The following is a 25,064-nucleotide window of genomic DNA, read 5'->3' on the forward strand; positions in this document are numbered from 1 at the left end:
AATCCCTGGTGCAACTTACGAGGGTCGCCCAGAAAGTAATGCACCACATTTTTTTTCTTCAACAATTATTTATTGAACACAATGAAACTTACACACAAGAAAGAATAATGTTTCTTCTACACTCCCTATTTTTCCACGTAATCTCCGTCCAGTTCTATGGCCTTCTTCCAGCGAGACACAAGGGCATGTATGTCCTGTCGGTACCACTCCTTGTTCTGGTCACGAAGCCATTTCTGCACTGTGCGAATCACCTCTTCGTCATCCTCCAAATGTCTTCCGCGAATGGCATCCTTTAATGGCCCAAACAAGTGGAAGTCTGAGGGAGCTAGGTCAGGGCTGTAGGGTGGATGGGGTAACACAGTCCAACCTTGTTTAGTGATGTGTTCCGAAGTCCTCAAACTTGTGTGAGGCCGAGCGTTATCATGTTGAATCAAACATTCACCTGGGTTGTTATGGTGCCAAAGTCGCTGGAAGCGCTTCTTGAGTTTGGTTAATGTCTTCACATAAGCTTCAGAATTAATGGTGCTGCCTCTTGGCATCACATCAATGAGTAGGACGCCCTCACAGTCCCAAAACACAGTGATCATGACCTTACCGGAGGAAGCAGTTGCTTTGAATTTTTTCTTCTGTGGAGACTGAGGATGATGCCATTCCATCGACTGTCGTTTCGTTTCGGGCTCAAAATGGTGAACCCAGGTTTCATCACCTGTCACAATCCTGGACAAGAACGCTTCCCCCTCATCTTCAAAACGTTTCAGCAACTCAGAAGAAATGTTTTTTCTGAGAGATTTGTGGTCCACCGTAAGACAGCGTGGAACCCATCGTGCACACACTTTTGAGTAATCAAGAGCACGGATGATTGCATCCACACTTCCTTTGCTGATTGACAGCTTCAGCGCCAACTGCCTAGTCGTTATGCGTCGGTCCTCGCGAATGAGCACATCAGCAAGCTGCGTCTTGTCAGGTGTGACAGCCGTGGATGGCCGCCCCGAACGCTGCAAATCTTGGAGCTCTGCCGAACCACCTTCTAATGGCCTCACCCTCTGTGCCCAGCAACTAACCATACTTCTGTCGACTGCAGATTCTCCATAAACTGTACACAAACATTTGTGAATGTTCAACAGTTTCTTTCTCTGCAGTGAGAAATTCAATGACGACACGCTGCTTGTAACATACATCACTTACAGACGCAATTTCAAAACACTGCTGCAGCTACGCTATCTGAAGAAACCAAAAATTTGTGTGCGCACTCCTGAAAATTCAAATAATGTATATCTAAAGTTTCGCATTCATACCATTACTGTAGGCTGAGAAAAAAAAAGTGGTGCATTACTTTCTGGGCGACCCTCGTAGAAACAAATTTTGAAAAGATGCATGAATAAATGATTTTATTCATATATGGTTTTAGGTGGAATAAATGGTTTTAGGTTTCATAATTTTTCATAATCATTTTCATAATGGTTTCATTTTTTTTTTTAGTATTAAATACAAAAACCAGTGAAATGTGTATCAATTTCTTATAACTACCTTTTCAATCTAACTTTTTAATCAATTCTAAATTGATAACTATATATTTAAGGTGTACTTGCCACATTCTAGGGATTCATCTGACCCATCTCCACAGTCGTCGTCATGGTCACATACAAATTGCTTTGAAATGCAGACTTTATTGTGGCATGTGAAAGTATTTTCATCACAGGTATTATTTGGAGCTTAAAATAAAAAGAATACATGAAAAACATTTCTTAAGCAAACATGAGAACATATGGTTTTCTGTATGTTTTCTGTATTTTCTGTATTTAAAAAAATATAGAATCAACAGATTACAAAAAAAGACTTCACAACTTCACGATAAAAGAAGGATAACTATCAGAACATAAGTTTGAAGTACCTAGTTACCCATCTGTCATATTTCACAGTATAAAAAGAAACACCTTGCATTAAACAAAGTTGAACACTTAAATCATCATATTCAAGAATTATGCACGTCTGACATACATATTTAGAAGTGAGTCCCTATTGAGCTCAGTGGGAGTTAATCCCAGGTAGGTGTGTACAGGACTGCAGCCTAAGGAATAAACCCAGAAACAGTAACTTAAAGGTTTTAAAAAAAAAATCAGTGAAGTGGTAGTATATTTCTATAAAGAAATGAATACTCTAACAAAAATATTATGTAAGTTAAGGAGAAGTTACCAAACATATGATGCTTCTTAAAATCCCAGATAATAATAATAATAATAATAATAATCCTTCCTTTGTATGTAAATGTAAAAATGACATTTACAAAAAAAAATCATATTAGCTTTCAATAAAAGGAATTGACCAATAAAAATAGCATATTGCAGGGGCACAGTCAGAATCAGAATGATAGTTGGAACAAAGTCTAGAGCAGGGGTGCTCACACTTTTTTGGCTCGAGAGCTACTTTGAAACCCAGCAAGGCCCGGAGATCTACCAGAGTTTTTTTTACAATGTTCGCGCCATCATAACATATAACATTTATGTGTACAATGTATGTTGGTGTACCTTGAGCCCCACTGAGTATAACAGGACTTACTCCTGAGCAGACATGCCTAGGATTAGGCTGTGAGGCTGCAATCCTAGCCACACTTACCTGGGAGTAAGCCCCATTGAGTACAATGGGCCTTACTCCCGGCGTTTCCTCCCAGAGGCACCTGAAGGGGGGGGTCGGCACTCCGCGATCTACTCATTTTGCCTCGCGATCTACCGGTAGATCGCGATCCACCTATTGAGCACCCCTGGTCTAGAGCCTCTCTATTCTCAAACAATAGTTTCACCCATTTTGACCCCCAATTCTGCTACTAACAACAACAACAACCAGAAGGCCACGTTACACATTTGGTATAACATGTAGTTTGGATGTAAGTGGCAGTAACTCTCTAGGATTACGGACAGGAGTTTTTCCAGAGCCCAAGGTGGAAATGATAGGGATTGGATCTGGCACTTTCTACATGCAAAACATCTGCTTCCCTTGAAATCAGGCATATAAGCAGTGGCGTAGCTAAGTCATTTGATTCCCAGGGCCCATAAACTTTTGTCATCCCATACAACAAAATTATCTAATTAATTTATATTTTTCACATTTTTATACCACCCTTCCTCTAAGGAGCTCAGGGTGGTGTGCAAGGCTCCTTCCCTTCTTTTGTCCTCTACCTGTGAGGTAGGTGAGGCTGAGAGACAGTAATAGCCATGACATGAATAATAACAATGGTCAGAAAATAAATGCATGGAATATTTCCCATAAGCAATGGATGAACGTCAGTGCCCTCCCCTGCTATTGCTCCCCTGAGCATAGTAGTCATTGATATACTGTCCTTGCATCTGGAGGTCCAATGTAGCCATCATGATTAATTACAATTTATTATAGCCCACCATAAATGTTTAGAATTCACTTTAAAAGTCATCTAAGCCAGTGTACAACACACCCAGCCTTCCCACCAATGTCATCAGGAGGGTTGGTATCACCTGGTCTGGTAACTCAAGGTATCACCTTCACTAACTTTATTTATTTTAGCAGTACAGGTTACCCAAACAATCAAGTAATCAACAACAAAAAAAAAACAGCGGCCAACATGATGAGACTCACACAAGGAGTTTGAGTATTAGCTCTGATACGTGGAAAAGGAGCTGACTCATAACAAGCCCTTATTGGTGCCATGCTGTGTCATAATAACACCTTGTTAGCTCTCAGAACACTCAAACTCATTGGTCAGTTCTGAGTTAAGAAAATCCCCTTTTTGTGATAAGTTGTGTTTTTCTTTTCTGGTTATTTGGCTATAGTTTTTGAAAGAACACAGATATTTCAATGCAGTTTGTTTCATTGCATGCTGCTGTAAATTATACATCGAATGGTATATAACATGATGGTATTGTTCCTAAAAAACCACAATTTCCACAATGTTGGTCACTAGTGGCATCACCCTCCCAAGGTGTCACCTTACTAACACCTTATTGGTTCCATGCTGTATCATAACAATATCTCATTGACTCTTTGAACATTCAGTCTCATTGATCCATTTTGAGTTAAGGAAATGCATTTTTTGTTACATAAGACATTCCATTTTTGCTTTCTGGTTTTTTGGCCATAACTTTTGATAGACTTGAGATATTTCACTCCTGTTTTTAAATTGCTGTAAATTGCACATCAAATGGTATATAACAGGGATGTCAAACATAAGGTCCAGGGGCCAGATGTGGCCCCCAGAAGCTTTTTATCTGGCCCTTGGACTCTCAGCTCCTGAGCAATGCTAAGGTGACACTGCTGAAAGGGTGGCCAGCATGATAATTGGGCTCTCCCGTATCTTGAAATATGATCAAGATTTCTGTATTTTCTCTCCTGTCATTAGCAACCAATGAGTTCCTACAGGAGAACAGAGTGTTTATTTCTGGTTTTGACCTGTTTAATGACATCACTTCCTGTGTAATGACATTACCTCTGGCCCTCAGCAGGCATCATGAATGCTATTTGGCCCTCTGTATGAAATGACTTTGACACCCCTGGTATATAACATGATGGTATAACTCCTACTAACTCCTACAAACTTGCAATTTTAGCTATTTTAGTCATTCATGGTGTCACCCTCTTGAGGGCCCCCCATATCTGCTAGCTATGCCACCGCATATAAGTCAAAGCAAAGGTCACAAATTTCAAATTACATGAAGCAAAGTAAAAGGTTATCACAGCAGTTCTCAAACTCACAGGGAGCTCGAGAACCGCTGTAGGCATGGGGGGGAGAGCAGGGAAGGCAGCTGGGGTAGGGGCGAAGGCAGCAAAGCGATCTCCAGGATCGCGTCACTAAGGGGGGTGCAGGGACTGGCATGTACTTACCAGTCCCTGCAGCAGCCTCCCAGGAGTGCGGGGAGCCCTGTGTGACCATCCACAGGGCTCCCGAACCTTCAGAAAAGGAAAGTGGAGCAATTGCGCCCCACCTCCAGAAGTGGAGCACAATCGCTCCACTTTCAATTTCTAAAGCTCAGGGAGCCCTGTGGAGGATCGCGTGCACAGCCCTGTGGAGGATCCCCACACTCCTGGGATGCTGCTGCAGGGACTGGTAAGTACATGCCAGAATCTGCACCCCTCCTTAGTGACACGATCCTGGGGATTGCGTTGCTACCTTTTCCCCACCCCTGTCCCTTAATGGGGCAGAGTTCAGGGCCCTCAGGCTGGGATGTCATGACGCCCGAGTTTGAGAACCACTGGGTTATCTGAATATATTGAACAAATAAAAATATATTAAAGTAGATTTTTTTAAAAACTGGAACCAATTTTCCAAAAGGAGTATCCTACTACATTGCACTTGTAAATGCTTTATAGCAATGTCCAACTCTACACTCTCTGAATTATAGAGGAAAGCAGTTCTGCTTGTGCTTAAAGGAAGAAAACTTTTCTTTTGAGTGCAGGCTCTGATGCCTTGTGAGGTTTCACTCCAGAGGACATCACAACCTTGAAAGTGGAGAGCTTAAAAGTCCCTGTGTGCAAACAGAGCAGCCACTCACACCAGTTTGGATTCCAGCCTATACATTAGATTTTGATCTACATTCATTCACTGAGGATCTGTCCCTACTGTTTCAGGCCTACTAGGCTATAAGATTTTGAATTTGTTAAGGGAAAGGATCTTACAGCTAAACACAGGGATGGGAACTCAAGTCAGGTGATTCAAGTGAAAGTCACAAAAATGCGCATTTTTCGCTGACCCGTTTACGCGTGGATGACTTAGCAAAACACTCGAGTCCCCTTAATTCGGCACTTGTCCCCACGCATGCAGACTTGAGTCTGCCTCTGTCTGGATGCGCTTGCTTATTGTTTTCATGGCATGAAATATCTCATGGGGCCATTATTCAGAGCAGAGAGGTTCTAGCCAGGTTGCAGGGAAAGGTTAATGTTTGCTTTTGCAACCGAAAAGGAAGGGGAGTGGTGGGAGCGAGCTCTCTTTTTCTTCTATGATCATTGGAAGAAGGACGGGAGCTTTGATATTTTAGTTGGATGAGGTAGGACAAGAGGAGGAGCCCAAGGGAGTTCTTGCCTTATGATTCACTGGAGAAGCACAGGGAGGGAGAGGGAGACAGGAGCAGGGTCTCTTGCCCATCTCTGAAAGAACCAATGACCACTGGACACAGGATGGGAGGTTGATATTTTCTTTGGCCAAGGGAAGGCAGAAGGAGAAGACCAAGGGAGTTCTTGCCAGGGGGGAGGCGGTAAATAGCAATCACGCTTTTCTCCTCATGGCTCTGTTGTTACTTAGGAGGAGGGAGTATCATTGAACAACCGGCACAAATGGGACTACTTCTGAGTAGAGCTGCAAAGGATTGTGTCATCCTGGTAAGCCTTGCAGTTGCTGCGTGTGACCCTCCTCCCTCTTGCCGCTTGTGTCTGTGCTCTCCTGCAATCCTTCTCAACCCTCCCGCCTTGTTTCCAGATGGGATGGGGCAGCAGAGGAACGACTAAAGAGAACTCTGATACACACATGCCCCCTGGCAGCAGCCCCATTTTTTTTTTCCCCATGGCTGGCTTTTTAAAGGAAACAACTTGAGTCAAGTCTTTTTGAGTCGTGAAAGGGAGACTTGGCAGAAAGTGCCTCTGTTATGAGTAGTTTTTGAGTTGAGTCGTGGGGGGCGCTTGTGACTCAAGCTGCGCTGGATTTGCCCATCCCTGGCTAAATGCTTCATATATTAAAACTAAAAGAGAAAACAAAAGGCAAAAGCTATAAAAACAAGAGGACATTTGTTACTCATATACATTGAAAAATGGCTCATACCACATCCTGCTGTAGAAAGCTCATCGCTCCCATCAGGACAGTCTCGTTCACCATCACAAAGCCAGTGCTGAGGAACACAAGCATAGGAACCCAAGCAGCTGAACATGTCTGGGGCGCAGGTTACTGAATCTGGAGGCAGAAAAAAAAATTATGATGAACAAGAGATACCCTATAAACTTTCTGAAACTGTGCCTTCAAAAGCTGCGCTCTAATCAGTGATCCTCCTCTATGGACCCACTTAAATCTCAAGTGATACAATGAAGATAATTTGTTAGATAAATACAGCACCAAATTTATTTTAGATGGTTACATTCAAAGTCTTATCCAGTGATGCCTTGGATTGAATCTTGGAGCTTGTGCATGGCAACCATATACTCTTCCACTGGGCTATGACTTCCTCTTAAACAGTGAACAATTAAATTATATAGTCATTTAATCAAAATTGGTAATGCCAAATTCTGCTGCATGTCAGCTAATATAGTATGATCAGAGGTCTTGCATCCCCTGTCAATGTATCCCCTGTCAATCTGTGGAACCAAAAGTACACTATTAGCACCTGGCTTGGTTCCCTACAGGGGAACCAAGAGATGGTCCGTACAGGGCTCTCAGAGCTCACGCTCCTTCTCAGGCCTGCCTCCTCCTTCCCCTATTTAAAGAGGAGGAGGCCAGGAGTGCTTTTCAGAAAGGCTCAGCCACTCTCAGAGCTTTTCCCAGCTGCTTTCCCTCCCTCCTCCACTTTAAAAAAATAGCAGTGGGGGGTGTGTGGCCCCCAGAGCAGCACATGAAAGGCACTTTGGAGCCCTGTCGCGCTGCCTTAAGGGCTGCCCACCCTCCTCTGCTATTTTTTAAAACAGAAGAGGGAGGGCAGTGGTGGCACTGGCAATTGGGTCATGCACAACTGTACAGGAGGAGCGATTTTTCCACCCCTCTTGTGTGGTGTCATGAGGCTTTTGCCCCCGCTAGGAATGCCACTGACTTCTGGAATCTGAATCTAGAATCAATCATTGCATATAATTACAGTACTCACCACAAATAGCTTTACTTTCATCCAAGCCATTCCCACAATCATCCTCCCCATCACATAACCACTGTTTAGAGATACACTTGTGTTCAGAACAAGCAAACTGATTCCATGAACAAGAGGAATCTAAGGAAGAAGAAATGTAAACCATAGTTTTGCTTATCTTTGAAATAATATCAAGGCTCATGCTCACATTGTAGAAAAGTCTAGTTTACTTTTAAGACAGGAGAAAACCCTTCCAAAAATTTCTGAGAATAGTGCTTCCATCCATTAGCCAGCTGATAACTTCCTCTCAAATTCTAAAAGCTACTGCAGAATTTTATTCACTTTCTCCAGGAAATTGTAATATGGTATTAGCTTGAATATCTTTTAGAAACTGCACGGGAACTTCCCCTCCCATATCTTACCAAGAAGACTTTTTTAACCCTACTTTGCTATGTGAAGCAAAGTGTTCCAATCAGCTGATTTTTTGCTGAGATTCCTGCCATGTCAAGGCAACATCAAGTACTATCCAGGAGGAGCACGGTTAATTCCCGAGATGCTGTGCTTCTTTGGTGTCAGGAGCAGGCAACACACTGGATCATACTGAGCTGTAAATAGATTTGCCAACTAGGGAAGTCTGAGCTAGCAACTTCTTTATTTTCTTTTAGTTTCTGATTTCAAGTACAGTACCCTCCTCTCTCCTCCCTCTCTGCCTTGAAAAGCCAATACCTCCCCTTCCCCACCAACTTACCAGCACCTGCAGAGCCTCCTGGATCCTGTGCTGCATGAGGCATTCCTCCTGCCATTTGCAGCAGTGGCCCAGCAGTGCGTGAAAGCCTAGCTTTTGCACCGCCATATAGGATCTTGCACCCCAGAAAGATTGGGACCTTAAATTCACATCTGTGATGGTGAGTACCATTCAATGTATGTCAGAGCATGTTGCATGTGCTTAGACATGACCCAAGAGTGGGAGAAGGTCAGTGTCAATAAAGTGAACCTGATTTCTTCTCAGTTCTTCTCTAGGATTAACTGTTGGGTTGGATTTTGATATACAAAGTATTGCCATTTGCTTTAGCTTGAAGATATATGTTTTGCGTCTAGATTATTCTAATTTCTAAACCTTCTGGATAGAGTAGATTGGAAATCTGAATATAAGTTTTAAATAAATGATAAGATTACATTGAAGAATAAATTAAGGATTAGCATAAACTGCATTATTTATTTAAACTTTGAAAAACTACAGAGAATGTACCATTAATGATTCATCATGCTCATTATACAGGAAGTCATATTTTTAAAAGCATTTCTTGATAAAAGGTAACGCTGAAGCTTGATAAGGATTAAGAGACAAAATGGAAGAGAAAAGAAGAAGGAATTGAAATCCTAGAAAGCATTAATGTATAAGAATATTCAAATATAAACAGATTTAAAAACACATTTTGAGAAAGTACTTTGATTTGTAGAGATACGTGTAGCAGAAATTCATCAGTTGTATCTCTAATAAGTGATTGGGAAAGCTCCACCTACTGAATTTTATGAATGAATGCCTCTCTCTAGACTAATGTTGAGCTGAAAGGCCAAGTAAAGTGAAGGTGAATGGAGCCTAATTGGTAATGCCAACATAATACACAAGACTGTATAAAATCCTTACTGCTTACATGGCATGGAAATTAAAGCGAACACCTTAATTTTCAGTGTTCTTGCTTTCTGGAACATGAGTCTGGAAAGGCAATCATCTTAATTCTTGCTGATCTAAAAACCAAAGGTTTCTGAATTGGCAATAATTATATATTACTTTTCAATTTTTTTCAAATCACAATGCAGAAACCTCTTATTCATGTTCTTATTCAACTTCTGTCTGTGTGAAGTTGTAGAGGATGGGGTGTTAAACTTTTACCACTGCAATACATACAGAACAAATGTATCCTTCCTCCCTCCCCCCACAGGTGAAGCATGATACCTTCCCCCCCTTCCTGCTTCCCCCACCATCTTAACTTCCATTACAGCTGGCAGTTCAAGCAACATGCAAAGGAAGGCTCTGACCTTTCTGCCACTGCCCAGCAGCATGCTACTCAGCGCACTGCCAGAAAGTGCTTCAGCCAGCACTGGAAGAACATATGTTTCACCAGCATTTTTAGCCCATAAAATTGGGCTGTTATTTAAGCTTTATGGTGCTCAAACAATTTCACTAGGGTTTCTTGTTAAACATGGTGGCAGTGCTACAGGCCATCCATGTGTTTCCTATTATCTAAGGTCTTGCAAATTCAGATGCTCCATCTTGATATAATCTTGCTGCAAGCACAAGACCTGCTGCATGATAAATTAAGTTCCAGCTACCTAACAGGCAGGTTGGCTGGACCCACTTTTCAGATTTCATCTCCAGGAAGCCTCTCTCATCAAAAACCTGAATATGGGTGCAGCCATACCTTTTGTCCCTTAGGAACCTCTCTGACTGGGGTATAATTAAACCTTTGTAATCTCCTGAAAGGACAAGCTTTAGCTTGGTTAAGTTCAGTAAACTCCTACCTACACACCCAGGAGAAGCTCCAGAAATTACTGTTCACCTAGGAATGCTTTTGTCTTAGACAATGTCCTATAACTACCCCTGCTCTGGAAGCAGAACTTTGTCATCTTGCCATCTGCAAAGTTGTCCATGGTGCTGTGAGTTTGCTCATCAGGTGAGCTTGGATGCCCACTCAACTATTCCATGCCAGCAGGGAAGATGGCTAGAATCTACTGTTCTTAGGGAAGCCAGATGAAGAAAGCAAACCCACAGAACCATCTGTCAGCATGGTCATGTGGGTTTTCTGACATGCTGCTCAGTACAAAAGCTATCATGGAAGCATTCCAGGACAGTGGTTCCTGCAGCAGCCCAATCCTGTGCTCCTGGCGCCCAGGGCTGCAATGGCACCAAAAATGGCTGCCCCTGCATCCTGCGTGTGTTGCAGGCAGCACCGGTGGCTCCTCGCATGAAGGGGACTTTCGTCCCCTTATTCCACGTTAAGTTGAGTAGACCCACAATGGGGCCACTCAATTCTATGCTGAGTCAGCGTAGAATTTTGAGGTCCCTGTCAGGTTGGTGGTCTAAAACAGAGGCTCACCTCCCTCCCACCCCACTCCCTCCCTCCGGCAGGCCTCCTCCCTGCCCACTCCCCACCCTCCGACTGCCTCCCCCCACACTGGACTGCCTCCTCTCCACCTCCCCCATGCCCCCAACTACCTCTCCGCTGCCCTCTCCGCTGCCCGGTGTTCCAGGACACTGCCAAGTGGCGGAGTGCTGGCACTCCACCGACACTAGCCCAGTGCCGGCCAGCGCTGGGCTAGCACTGGCAGAGCACCAGCATTAGGACTCACAAACATGCCTTACAGCACATTGGTGACAGTGCATGCCGGTGGTGAGCTGGCACACACTGTATAGCATTGGGCCCTAACTCAGTAGAATAACTTTTAAGAGGCTGAAAAGCTGTAGAAGGGGTTCTAAAGGGTTAGGAGTGCAAAAGAGGAAGAAATAGGTAAAGAAATAGGGGGAAATCAGGGATTTTTCAGGACAGATACTATAATATTAACATAAATTTATTTTAAAAACTCAGTATTGGATGTTTTTGCACAAACTGTTGCATGGACTATCACCTAGCCAGTTTCCTCCACATAGAAAATGGAAGTACCAGATTTCTTTCCTTATTTGATTTGTAACCTAAATTTGTTTCCTTGTCAACATTGGCCTTAACGCCTTCCCAGCCCTTTGGACACCAGGGATATAATCAGTCATATTGAACCAGGTATACTACATGGTATATTGCACAAGGTCCACAACCTGATATTTCTACACCCACCATCTTTGTCATATACACTTTCCCTCCTTTACCCCTTCCCTTGTAAACCTACAACTGATCAAGAAAAAATTTACTAGATTACTTTTTATGCTAGACATTACATGTTTTGTATCTTCTCCTTCTGCATCATGGGACAGATACACTAAACCAGCAGTTCCCAGCAGTTTCTGGTGGACTGAGGGTCCACCAACACTGCAACCTAAAATGATGGACAACCTGGAAGTCACATCTGGATCGCACATATGCCCCTCTCATCATTTTCTGCATTGCTCTGCAGTTTCCAAACCTTGTGTTTTACCGTGCTGGTGTGACACACAGTTTGAGGAATTATGGTATGATGCAGAAAATGACACGGGAGATGTGTGCGCAACCCAGGTGTGACTTCCAGTTGATCAGCCCAGTCTCCTGGGCTCGGCTGGCTCTGGATCAACTGCAAATGATCCAGTGGGTTGTGAAGGTTTGGGAACCCTTGCACTAAATGCTTTCCCCTACCTGCAAAAATAATGACTAACAGCTCTTTAGCAAACATATAACAGCAAATGCTATTGTTAGCTTCCTTGAATGTCTTGGCAACAAGGGGAAAGTATTAAAAAATAAGTATTTTAAAATTTTAAAATAAACCAAAATTAAGTAAAATATTCTTGATTTATGGTTGTTACTCACCACAGTGTAATTCATCAATACCATCTTCACAATCTCTTTGACCATCACATACCCAGCTATTCAGGATACATCTCCCACTAGGACAACCAAAATAATTTTCTTCACATGTATATCTGTTTCGAACTGGGGTAAATAAAAGAAGCAATTTTAACTTCTTTTCTAGAAATCAAGTTGTCTTGCATGAAGGATTGATAGATAAAATAAAGAGTAAAATCAGTGACAGCACAAATTAATGTTTTGCTTACTAGTTCATCATGAAGGAAGATTTAATTATTTTGTTTCCAATTACCTGGGCATTTTAATTCATCTGTATAATCCCCACAGTCATTAGATCCATCACACATCCATTCTGGTAGTATGCAAAGTGAAGTGGAATTACAACTAACAAACCCTGAAGATTTGACTCCAAGCTTATAGAAATGAGTACAATCTGTATTATCTGAAGAAAACAAAATGGAATTAACATTATTATACGTTACCTCAGTAGTTCTCAAACTTCTTAGCACCAGGACCCACTTTTTAGAATGACAATCCGTCAAGACCCACCAGAAGTGATGTCAATAACTTGGAAGTGATATCATGGCCAGTAGTGACATCACCAGTTTAGGTTTCCAACCTGAAATTGGCTGGTGATCCATCTTATAAGGCTTGTTACCTAATATATTTAAAATTCAAGTAAACTACGTAGCTGCCACAATCATAGTATTTATTGCCTGTCACCAAAGTTAAATGACAGAAATTAATTACATATTGGATACAGATTACAGTTTGGATCCCACATTGTTCATGATAGATCTGTTGATGAATGAAAAGAAAAATTGTGTTTGTACAAGGACCCTTTCCATTCCTGAATGGATCACTTATGCTTATGCAACTCTCCTTCCAATCATGAGCAAAATAGTAAGTTGGAATCCAAGCCTCTATTTTAATATAATGCCAGATATAAATAGCTACAACACAATAGAAAATAGAATTCCTTACTGCAGTTTTTCTCATCTGAAGCATCTGAACAATCAATAATCTGATTGCATTGTGCTGATTTTGCAATGCAAGATCCATCCGCACAGTGAAATTCTGCTGAAGTGCATACTGAAACTACAGAGGAAGGGTTATGTTAGGGGAAAGAAAAGAAAGCTATAGATGCAATTTGCACTGGTTAAAGCATTTATACAGATAAAAAAAATTTAAACTACTTATGAAAAGTACTAAGAATGAAATGTGCTTCGTTTAGAAATAAAAAAATGTGCCACATATTGTGACAACAATATTTAGGATTGGTCTGTTCAGGTACACCCAGAGCGCACAGTGGCAGTCCTGGGGCTTCTGTCGCCCCCCACCTTGCATCCAGAGATGTTCTAAGGGCCAGAGAGTCCATGCACAGAAGCATGTTGCCATACACAGATTGTCACTGTTGTGCATATATTTACAATCAGTCAATATTTCAGTTAATTTTAGTATCTACAATGATTAGTATTTTAGAAGGACATTTTCTTAAAATTCTAGACATTCAGCTAGGTATCAGTGACTATTAGTTAATGATCAAATGTAATCCTCATATTCAAGCTTCTCTATAAGCAACATTCATACCTATTGCTATACATTAAAAATATGTAGAACTAAACAAAAGCACTGCACAATCCAGCCAAACAAACATTTTCTTTTGTAAGTGATAGTTTCTTTTCATATATATCAATTGTTAACTTTATAAATGTTGTAAAGCAGAAGAAACCAAATGTACCTTCACAGCCTACTTCATCAGAGTTGTCATCACAATCATTTTTGCCATCACATACTTGATTAGTGGAGATACATCGCCGATTAAGACAAGACTTAAAGCCTCTCCGGCAAATTCTATTTTCTGGTAAATAAAAATACAGAGACAAACTTAATTTTTCATCTAAAATTTATATGAACATGGCTATAAACTAAGGCTCCCGCTGGCAGAATGCCAATGGACATGCCAGCCTGGTGGCAGACATGACACATAATCAGTATGTGCAACAAGACAGCCAGTAAACATGGCTGGTGGCCACGTGCATGGGCCAGTTGAGAGGCCTCCTGGCAGTAGTGTGGGTGGTCAGCAGGAAGAATAGAAGGGGGAGGAACGGGGGAGTGCGTGAGTGAGGAAGGGATGGACAGGAGGCGAAACAGGGGAGAGAGGTATAGATCCCAGAGGCACTGGCATGTATCAGGATCCAATCCCCTTTCCCTCATATCTCTCCCTTACTCTCTTTGGATCTGTGCCAGTAAAATGGTTGGTGCAAATGTGACGAGACCCATTTGGGCAGTGGAATGTCCCAGAATAAAATTTTTTCCTTATCATAAGGAGACATTGACGACTATCTGACCACCACAGGATGATTTGTTGGTTTAGCAGTATTGGTGGTGGTGGGGGGTTAATTAGAATTAGACTGTAACTTATATAGCTAAGTAGAAACATCTCATGGAGATTAGATATGAAAACATAAAGAATGAAGAAAAACAACCTGCAATGGGTTGACTTACCACAATAAAGTAACTTCTCGTCTGACTTGTCCTTACAATGGGTAATACCATCACAGGAGAGTTGGTAATCAATGCACTCACCATTTCCACATTCAAATTCAGAGTAAAAGTTACAGGAAACGTTTTTAGCTGAAAGGGCAAACAACAAATTATTATTATTGGTGCAAAATTAATAACTAAAAGTCAATGAAAATTTTGCAGATGATCTAAAAATCATACTATACAATTTGGTTTCAGGAATTTTGGGAAAGAGGCAATACCACAATCTTGCTCCCAGTAACTGAACTGAGAAACATTTTGGTACAACCCTGCATTCTATATTTCATCTCATTTTCTTGAGTTATCGTTCCACCTGTATTCTGAGTTCTCTGACACAGACTTACTGATTGCTCTACTCATTGTTCCCCATTTGTAAAATGGGCACATGCTTAATTCCTTCATCATGTGATGTACCTATGCAGTGGCATACCCAGAGGGGTGAAAGGGGGGCAAATACCCCAGGCGCTGCACTTGGGGAGGCAGTGCAGCAACCCTCTCCCCCTGGGTATGTCAGTAACCACACTGAGAGTGGCTGCAGGAGTACAGCCACTGTTGGCGCAATTCCACGCTGCTCTGATGGCTGCCCCCACCCCTCCCCTCATTTTCTTTAAAGGGGAGAAGAGGGGGGTGGTGCTCACACCAGCAGGGAACCACACCGAGAGTGGCTGCACTCCTGCAGCCATTCTCAGTGTGGTTCCTGGTCATTTTCTGAGACTTTCCCCCTCTCCTCCCCTTTAAAGGATGGGGATGGGAGAAGAGGAGGGTGGCCCTCAGATTCAGTGGGAAGTGGTATGTGCCTCCTCCAATTTCAGAGGCGATGCACACTGCTTCTCTGGTTCCAACGGAGCCTTTCATGCCACCTCTAAGCAGCACAAAAAGCTAAGTCAGAGTGCTTTGGGGCTGCTGGAAGCGGTGCCCAGGTGGAGAATGCCACCTGCCTCCTGGAAGTGGCGCTCACCTCTGTGCTGGGTGCTGCTTCCAGCAGCCCAAAAGGCTCTGTAGCAGCCTGGGCTGCCTCCTTCCTTCCCCCTTTTTTCAAAGGAGGCAGTTGCACAGAAGTAACTGGAATGACAATGATATCACTGTAATTACTTCCAGGTCAAGGGTGGAGGCACAAAGGCAGAGGTGGCCCCAGGCAGGGAAAAGCCCAGGACCGCCTCTGTACCTATGTACTTGGTCATGGCTTGACCCACTTTATTGAGTTATCAACTCTGTATGTCAGGTATTTCCTGCTTTCTCATGTCATAATCTTGCTCATGGCTTTTTCAACCTGTTTACTTCTTTACTACTTCTTTATTTTTATTAATGTCTTTAATTCTATAAAGAATTTTGCCAACACAAACATGGTGCCCATATGATCAAAACGTACAATCAAGAAGTTCTAAACTGAGAGTAACAAACTAATAAACTAAAAACAACCATACATGGATCAGAACAGGAGATTTAGAGTGCAATGCTAACACACTCTTTGGTTGGTGAAAATCCCTTGTACTGGCCTGGGAGTGTCACACATGTGCCATAAGGTAGGTTTGCATCTCCGGGAGAGTCAGCTGGGTCAGTGCGAAGATGCACGTCGCCCACAGAGGCTGCATCTAGCCTCTGCGCTGCCCAGACCTGGTATGCTTGCGCCAGCCGAGGGCAGCCAATGCGGAGGGTTGGGGAGGGCATTTAGGGGGTATTTTGGGGTGGGGGAAGGTGGGTGGCAGGCAGATTGTGTCCGGAGGGGGTAGACCCGGCCTGGAAGGGGGTCAGACTAGCCTCCAGCACTTAGGCTGGATGCTAACCCCCTCCAGAGCAGCCTGGCATTACACTGGGCTGCTCAGATCTGTGCCAGCAATTCCACTGGTGCAGATCTGAATAGCCCTTTGTGGTGATTGGGCATTAAGCAGGATAAGGGGATATAAGTCCCCTCACTCTTAGTTGCACTCCTTCTACCTCCTAACCTGCACTAGATATGGCGCAGGCCAACTGGCCTATTCCAGCAAAGATGAGGGATGGGCTACCCAACTCTTAAACAGATCTAGAAAACTTTGTTGTTTCCTTCCTTTGTCCACACACACACACACACACACACACACACACCCCATGTGTATGTTTGCACAGCATTCAGCATATTTTGTCAAGAAACAAAATTACACAATATTGTATACATGTAACCTAATAACCAATGACGCTACATCGAATAAAGTCGTATCAATTAAGCAGTGCAATGCCTGCCTTTGGGAAGTATAAATGCTAGGTCATGTTGCCAAGTTAATTACAGTTGAGCACTTGCTGCATATCAACTGTGTGAGATATTCTCAGTGATAAGCTGTGGGTTCATTAGTGGTGGTTTTAAGGGTATACTGAAGTAAGCTGTTATTGTGATATACTCATATTTTAATTACATTCACTGGAACCACTGTAAATCAGATCTCTGCCCATACAAGATCTATTGATCACTATAGGATATAGTTTTCACAGCTATTCCAAGACTGTGCTACCTGCAATTAATTAACAGGTTTATAATCAATGTAATTAACATTAATTAACAGGTTTATAATCAATGTAAATCATCTGTATGGCCCACTGTATCTCAATTATATAGTCAAACAGACACAGATTTGAAGCAGGACAAATCTATACTTCAATTATGGTGAATTAATGTATTGCTGAGAACCTGCTTTAGAGCAATTCTATATACACAATAATGACATTATCATTATAAATTCAGATTCAACCAATTCCGACTCTAGTCTCCTTTTGAAATTTGTGCTGAAGAACTATCACTTAAGGTCCACTGCAGAGGATCCAAGAAGATTAGAATATTCTCCTACACATTACTGAATAAAGGTTGAGCCTACTTATCTGTGTTTTTTATATCCAAGGATCTGGCTCAATGTGGGTCCCCTGGACCCGCACTGAGACAGACTTGGCCCAGGCCTCAGAATGCCTTAAAAGCCGTAAAAATGTCACTTCTGATTTCCTGACAGAAACTGGAAGTAGCTCTTTTTCATGCTACAGGGCCATTCTGAAGCCCGCAGAGGCCATGGGTGCATGTGCACAACCTCTGCAGGCTTCAGAAGGTCCTCTGGAGGTGACCTGGAGTGCTCAAAGGAGCTGAAGCCATGAATTTCCTATCCACAGTTTTCGATATCTATGGGGGGGGGGGGTCAGAGAACGACTCCCCTGTGGATACCTAGGTGGACCTGCATTGCAATTTCTGATGTCAGATTTTTGTTAATTTATTCTTTTGACCTGTTTACCTAATGTAGATAGTGGAAGGCTACTGCCCAGCAACAACAAACAATATAACAGAGATACAAAGACTCCTGCTGAGATCCTGAGAGAGCTGCTGCCAGTCAGTGTAGACAACATTGACCTAGATGGGCCAATGTTCTAACTCTGTGTGTAAGGAAGTTCCCTAGGTTCAAACGCAGGAACCAGGCTGCCATATTTCCTGTAACTCTGTCCCTATATGTTGCCTAGCCCCATTACAAGATTGAATAATATAACCTGTTCTATCAGAGACTGAGACTGCAATCCTATCCACAGTTAGCTGGGAGTAAATCCTATTGACTATAATGGAACTTCTGAGTAGACATGCATAGGATTGGGCTCTCATTCATTTGCCAACCCATTCATCTTCAAAAATAATCCTCCAGATTAATAGGCTGTTATCTGCCAACTGTGCTGTTCTGCTAGGAAGAACACAACTTGGCTGAAAGAAGCCCTGCATGAAACATGCAGTGGCTGCATAACTTACAGCACAATCCTACACACATTTACATGCAAGTTAAGTCTCATTGTCTTCAATGGGGCTTACTCTCAGGTAAGTGTGGACAGGATTGCAGTCTTACAGCCTAATCCTAGCTACACTTTCCTGGAAGTAAACCTCATTGACACTAATGGGACTTACTTCTGAGTAGGCACACCTGGGATTGGGCTGTTAGTGAATTTTGACCCCTTCTTATATTCAGATGAAAGTTTGCAGTTCTGATATTTTAATATGGCCATAAATTTATGGGGAAAAAATATAGACACACCCCACATATGGAAGATAAGCGTGAGATAAATTCCAGCTGCTACTATGAGCACTTTGTAGCTTGAAAGAACAAGAGGAAGAAGCCTTACAGACAACATATGTATATATAAGATTGAATAACAGTGTTGTATCTTACCACCTCTCACAGAACAATTTTTCACATGTCTACTCAGTAGTACTTAGTAGTTGGCAACCTTCAGTCTTGAAAGACTATGGTATCACGCTGTGAATGGTGGTTCTGGAACAGCGTCTACTGCCCAATTGTATTCAACGGCGCTTAATCCCAGAGTAAGTACTGCCTCAAAGTGATTATTGTACTGTGGTAAGATGTGTCATGCTTTTTGTTGAGACACTATTATTATTATACCTTAGTCATTAGGGTGTAAGGAAATATTAGAGTCTAGTGAATATTAAATTGTAGCAGCAAAAAAAAGCACATGACAGGCATGCTTACTCTCATCTTGCCACATTTTGAAAATGTCCACTATACATAAAGTAGACCTTTTAGACTTTTACTGAAGTACCTACACTGCTTCCTACTTATACCATAACCTCATTGCTCCCATATTCAAATAATACAAACTGACACACAATATCACTCTATAAACTAACATTACTTACGCACACATCTATTGTCATCTATCAGTATTCGATCACCCCTACATGAACAATTTACATGGCCATCAGGAGTCAGAAGACACAAATCATGGCATCCCCCATTCTTTTGTGCACAGGGGGACAATTCACCTAGAAAAAGAAGAAAAAATCTAAATATCAAGTATTCGACTGACATTATAACAAGCTGCTTCATTGTTTGGAGTTCTATTGATCAATCCAATTCTATTAAAGTTATAGGACATCAATGCAAAAACAAATTTCTTCTAAGTTTTGTTGTCAATATACAGAAGAAAAGGAGGATAATAGGACTATTTTGTCTGAGATACCTCACTTATAACTGTATACTGTACTATGGTTATTCTGTCCACCTCCTTTCTGGAACCTTCAAATGAAGCCAAATATCAGGAGTCACCAACCACAGGAGCCCTGTGAGTACCACAGGAATTCTGAGAAGAGATGGTCAGAGCCATTATAAAATGATCACCAAGGTGGGGGTGGGACAAGACATAAAATGAAGAGGGAAGGAGAAGAAGAGGAAGTATGTGTGAGAAGACAGGGAGACGTTCCACCTTCCATTCTCCTCTCTTCTTCATGCTTCTTTCAAAATGCAAAACTGCAAAACAGGCAGGACAGGGACTAGACAGTGATGGAAGTAACAGGTGGGCAGGCAGGTGTTGCCAGACACCTCTGTGATCACATTGGGAATCACTACATTGGAGATCCCTGTCAAACCTTGACAGATAGGGATACAATCAGCACAAATACCTATCACATTTGTACCCACTCTTCCTCCAAAGAGCTAAGGTTGGCATATGTAAAGGTTTTGTTTTATTCTCACAACCATTCTGTGTAGAAAGTCAGGTAAATGGCCTGCATGACTGAATGGGTATTAGAATCCGGTTAAAGTAATGTATTAACCAATACGTTAACTAACACATAGCAATCGTATCCACATGATACACTGGTAGATCTCGTGATCCACTATTGAATGGGCCACAATAGCTGCACTCACTCTGATGGCAGGTGGCTCATAACCAACAACATGGCAGCTGATAAGACACACATGGGTTGCAGCAGGCAGCAGACCTGTCATCAGAGTAGGTAAGGTAGTGGTGGGGGTCAAGCAATTGGGCCACAGCAAGTTGGGGCCAAACTTGGTAGAAGTGGTGTCCATGATATCCTATGCCCTGTTCTGGGCCCCAACTTGCCCTCTTTGGTCTAACAGATTAACGCCAGAAAATAGCTGGCATAGATCTGAGTACAAGCATTCGGGACAGGGAGCAGTGGAAGAAGTATGTAAAAAAATTTCTTTATTTAACTCCCTCCAGTGGCCTGGCCCCCAGCAACCCCGCAGGATGCAGCAGAAGCTGCATCAATTGTGCAGAATGGTAGAGGATAGGATTGGGTCTTAAATGCAGCATTCAGAAGCATTTTGTTAAGGAACTGGACATTTAAAGAAAACTCTCACCTACTGACAGGCTGACATGCAGGTCTATCTTATGATTTTCTGGTTCTATCCACATTGTGCTTGTATGATAACAATTTATTAAGAAAGTTGCCTTAAAAAGTGCCAAAAAATTGCCTAGAAAATTCAAGTATTAGTTCACAGGGAGAAGAGTTCTGGTAGATGGGGACTCCTTGTAAATCAGGAAAGGCCCAGCTGACAATGGGTCCAATCCTACCCAATTTTCCAGTGCAGGTGCAGCCGTGTCAATGGAGTATGTGCTACATCCTGTGGTGGGGAGGCAGTCCCAGAGGCCTCCTTGGGGTATAAGAACATTTATTCCATTACCTTGGGGCTGCATTGCAACTGTATCAGTGCTAGAAAGTTGGATAGAATTTGGTCCAACAGCAACTTCCCTATGCCCTGTAGATAACTGCAGCCTCCCTATGCTCCCCATGAGCTTTTATCAAATGTTGGTTGGACAACACAGGACTTTTCCTTCTTGCCAAAGAAGCCTACTGGTGTAGCTGGAGAACAAAAGTGGAAAGAGCAGTGCCCTGTCCCTGTTTTCTAACTTGTTTTTATTTATGCCTCTCCTTTCCTAGTAGTGTGCTTTATTTTGCTGGCTGGGCTAGAGGAGAGGTTTTTCCTTTCCTAGACATTTTTAAAAGCTGCTAACATATTTTAATGAAAATTCTGCTATGAAAGAGACAGGTTCATGTGTTTGGTTTGATTGTTGTGTCTCTAGGGTAGAACAGCTACTAAACAAGTGGGCAGTCTGATGAATAAACAGCTGTGGGTCAATATCAGTAGTAACACAAAGATAAAGTTTGTGAGCTGCACCACTATCTTCCCAAATAGGTGTATACAGGCATTTATCATTATGTCACTGCAAAACAGTGAGTGCAGGTTGCTCCAAGTAAGCCTGCTGCCCCATTCCCTTGTGCGCTAATGTTAGGGAAAATAAATGCTAAGGTAGAGGTCTCCAACAGAGGTAGGTCAGAAGTGGGACATGACCTGATCTCAGATGGGTTGGCAGAGTGCTGTAACAACTGTTTTGTTTTGAAGTTCAGATCTGCACAGTTTGAACTTTAGCAAGTTCTAGGAGTCCTAGAAAAGGTCAGTTCTGCCAGAGACTTTGGCTTTGGAGCGTTAGATTTCGCCAAGCCCCCTATTTCAGTGGGCCCTGTTGGTCTCTCCCATTTACCTGCTCTCCCCTGCAGGAGCACTTCCTTGGTTTTGCCTTGCTTCCCCTTTCTCTCCCTCTAAATTTCAAAACTGAGTGCCATGTGACACTCTGTCTCTTCTTTCCTTCCAACTGGTCACGAAGGAAAGAAAGGACACAATGACACAGTAGCAGCACGCGCTACTGTCCACCGATGGGCAAGAAAAGGAACCATGTCTGCATGCTTGTCTGTCCCTCATTCTCTGGGCTCTCCAAAGTGGATCCTGTGCTCCATCTTCATTGAGGTGAGTCTCAGTAAGTTAAAGACTTGACTTACGAGTAAAATTAAAATTAACTTTAAAATTAAGTTTAAAAGGCTACAGGATTTTTATTTAACAAAAAACTGGATGATGTAGCTCCATCAGGCTTCCTTAAAAAAAAACCCTGAAATTAAGCTAGCTCCAGATAAATTCATCCTCTGTCTAAGATGGTGCAATGGGGAATTCAGATGCAGAACATATAACTGGCCATATTTTTGCAGCAGACCCTGGGGAGAACACTACGGAGAACACTTTGCAATCACCCAAAGGAACACTGCAAATGGATCACAGTGTGAAGATTGGCAATTGCCAACGATCTCTAAAGTTTGCAGCCCACTTTGGCATGCTTATGGTCTATGTTATATTAGGCTATTACATAACTAAACAAGGAATTACAGTATTATTAAATAATAAACCTTTTACTGAAATTTTTGAAAATATCTACCAGTAAATAAATATTAATGTTGTGTTTGGTAACTTACAGCTGTTAGTGTCATTTGCAACAGCTATGATGCCCATTGGTTGATGTGGTATATCAGATCTAAGAATTTTTGTATCTCCACCTGTATATTTATTGGATCGCAGAATAGCTCTTCTCACCCAGTCTGTCCAGAAGATCCAGTCATCATAAACAGCCAGACTGAGAAAAGTGCCCGGTCCTGATTTGACAATCACCTGATTCAAAAAAGGAAATTGTCATCAATTGATTTTGATTATATTTCTCATATTTGTTTGTCAGCATCATTTTTAATTAAATTAGGAGTTTCACATGGAAGGGGCTACTTGGTTTTACTGTCAAGTACAATGTTTTGTGCAACTGTAATATGTTAAAGGATTCTACCAAATACATTCCTGAAAGAAATATATTGGCATGTAAAGCTGCACTTAGACTTGCAGAATGCCAAATAGAAATTGCGATTTGTGTAGGAGCTCCTCAGCAACTGAAAAGTGTTCCATAAAAAGCCAAGATATGTATCACACACAGAGAGATTTATGAAATTTTGGGTACAATCCTAACCAACTTTCCAGCACTGACATAACTGTGCCAATGTGGTATGTTCTGCAGTGGGGAGGCAGTCAAGGGGGCCTCCTCAAGACAAGGGCATGTTTGTTACCTTACCTTGGGGCTGCAATGCAGTTAGGTCAGTGCTGGAAAGCTGTTTAGGATTGTGCCCTTTGATCTGTTATGTCTTGCCATATTCCTAACAACATGCGTGCGTTTAAATGGCCAAATTCAACAGCTAATAACCATCAAAAGACCGGCAGACACAATTCTTTCTAAAAATTATGTTGTAACAGATGTTATATTACTTTGTAACATAAATTACATTTAAAATGTCATTGTTCTTAGAACGTCAAAGGCCTAATGGGAAAACCAGTTGGAAGCAATCCCATTACTAAACAATGCTGTTATAACACAGTACTATACTGTATATGCCATGTACTAATATAGGTAAGAAGAGGCAATATGTTAGTGTTACAGTCATATGCAGGATGCTTAGGGGTAGTAGTATATTTCCATGTGTACAATTAAAATATTTATATTAAAAATAAACTTATTTTCACTTGTAAATCAGAATGACAAAAAACACAAACCAGAAAGTATAACGATCATATAAGATTACATGCCCACTGAATCTAGAGATTATGCTCGCTATGTGAACAAAAAACCAGTTTCTGCTAGTGAGATGCAAACATATTATTTTGTTTATACAAACCCAACTATACAAATAGCACATATTTCCATATCAGTTCTAAAATGTGTTTGCAAAGGGTTCCTTTGACAGATAGTAATTACTAACTTTGCAACACTTTCAAGGGGCAACTAGGAATTAAGTTCCATTTCATTTGCCAATTGTTACTGCTGCAGTTGCTTAAATTATTCTAAACAATATTTTCAATATAAGATGATACATTCTGAACTAAAGCCAATTTTCTGTGTTCACATAGAACATATTTGTAATGATAAAGCTTGATAAAGACTCGGCTTACCTGCCCATAAAATTGTGTTTTTAACAACAGTATGATTAACAAAAGACCAGAATATCATAAAACTGGTTTCTACAGGTATAAGTCTTGGGAACCTGATGCCTCATACTGCCTGAGCAGTATTTAGACTGTAGGAAACTGGCCAATTCAAAATGCAGTTATCTTTCAGAATGGAAGTCAAATCTGAGATCAAAACTCCGTCTTATAAGAAACCTATAGCAAAGTAGGCCTAAGTGAGCCAAATTGTAGAAATGCACTGTCTGTGATACTGTTTTCACACGTATTTGTGAACAAATTAAAGTTGGCTACTGAAGGTCAAAATATAACCTGCTGTCATACAGAAAAGGATGTTAAATTTGGGAAGAAACCCAAACAAATACAAGTTATTTTAATGAGGTAACACTGGTACAATGTGTGTACGTATAATGTGATGTGCATAGAATGAAGAATTCAGGAGAAAGAGACAGGCAGTCCAATTAAACATGGCGTAAGACCCCTGCACCAGCTCTCAAATACCACAAATGTGTTGGCACACTGATGTGCACCGACCTGCCAATGCCAGCTCCAATCACCGCACAGGCCACTGCAGATGAGTATTGTGACAGACAGCGCATGGGATGGGAGAGGGTGGCAAGAGGGTATTTTGAAGATAGGGAGGATCGAGCCCATACCGCCACCCCATTAGG

General features: G+C 41.9%; 1 protein-coding gene across 1 annotated transcript in view; it reads right to left on the reverse strand.

Annotated features, from left to right (window-relative positions):
- Positions 1-25,064, reverse strand: part of LRP1B (LDL receptor related protein 1B) — a 796,682-nt gene that overhangs the window by 139,384 nt on the left and 632,234 nt on the right. The window contains exons 44-53 of the mRNA XM_066621533.1: positions 22,872-23,064; positions 19,464-19,589; positions 14,780-14,908; positions 14,013-14,132; positions 13,256-13,369; positions 12,564-12,713; positions 12,275-12,397; positions 7,803-7,922; positions 6,776-6,904; positions 1,590-1,712 (exon numbers count right to left, since the gene is read on the reverse strand). Of these exons, the coding sequence (XP_066477630.1) occupies positions 1,590-1,712; positions 6,776-6,904; positions 7,803-7,922; positions 12,275-12,397; positions 12,564-12,713; positions 13,256-13,369; positions 14,013-14,132; positions 14,780-14,908; positions 19,464-19,589; positions 22,872-23,064 (1,327 nt within the window). The remainder of the gene's footprint in view (positions 1-1,589; positions 1,713-6,775; positions 6,905-7,802; positions 7,923-12,274; positions 12,398-12,563; positions 12,714-13,255; positions 13,370-14,012; positions 14,133-14,779; positions 14,909-19,463; positions 19,590-22,871; positions 23,065-25,064) is intronic.

The sequence above is a fragment of the Tiliqua scincoides genome, chromosome 1, assembly GCF_035046505.1.
Source record: "Tiliqua scincoides isolate rTilSci1 chromosome 1, rTilSci1.hap2, whole genome shotgun sequence".
Taxonomy (NCBI): Eukaryota; Metazoa; Chordata; class Lepidosauria; order Squamata; family Scincidae; genus Tiliqua; species Tiliqua scincoides.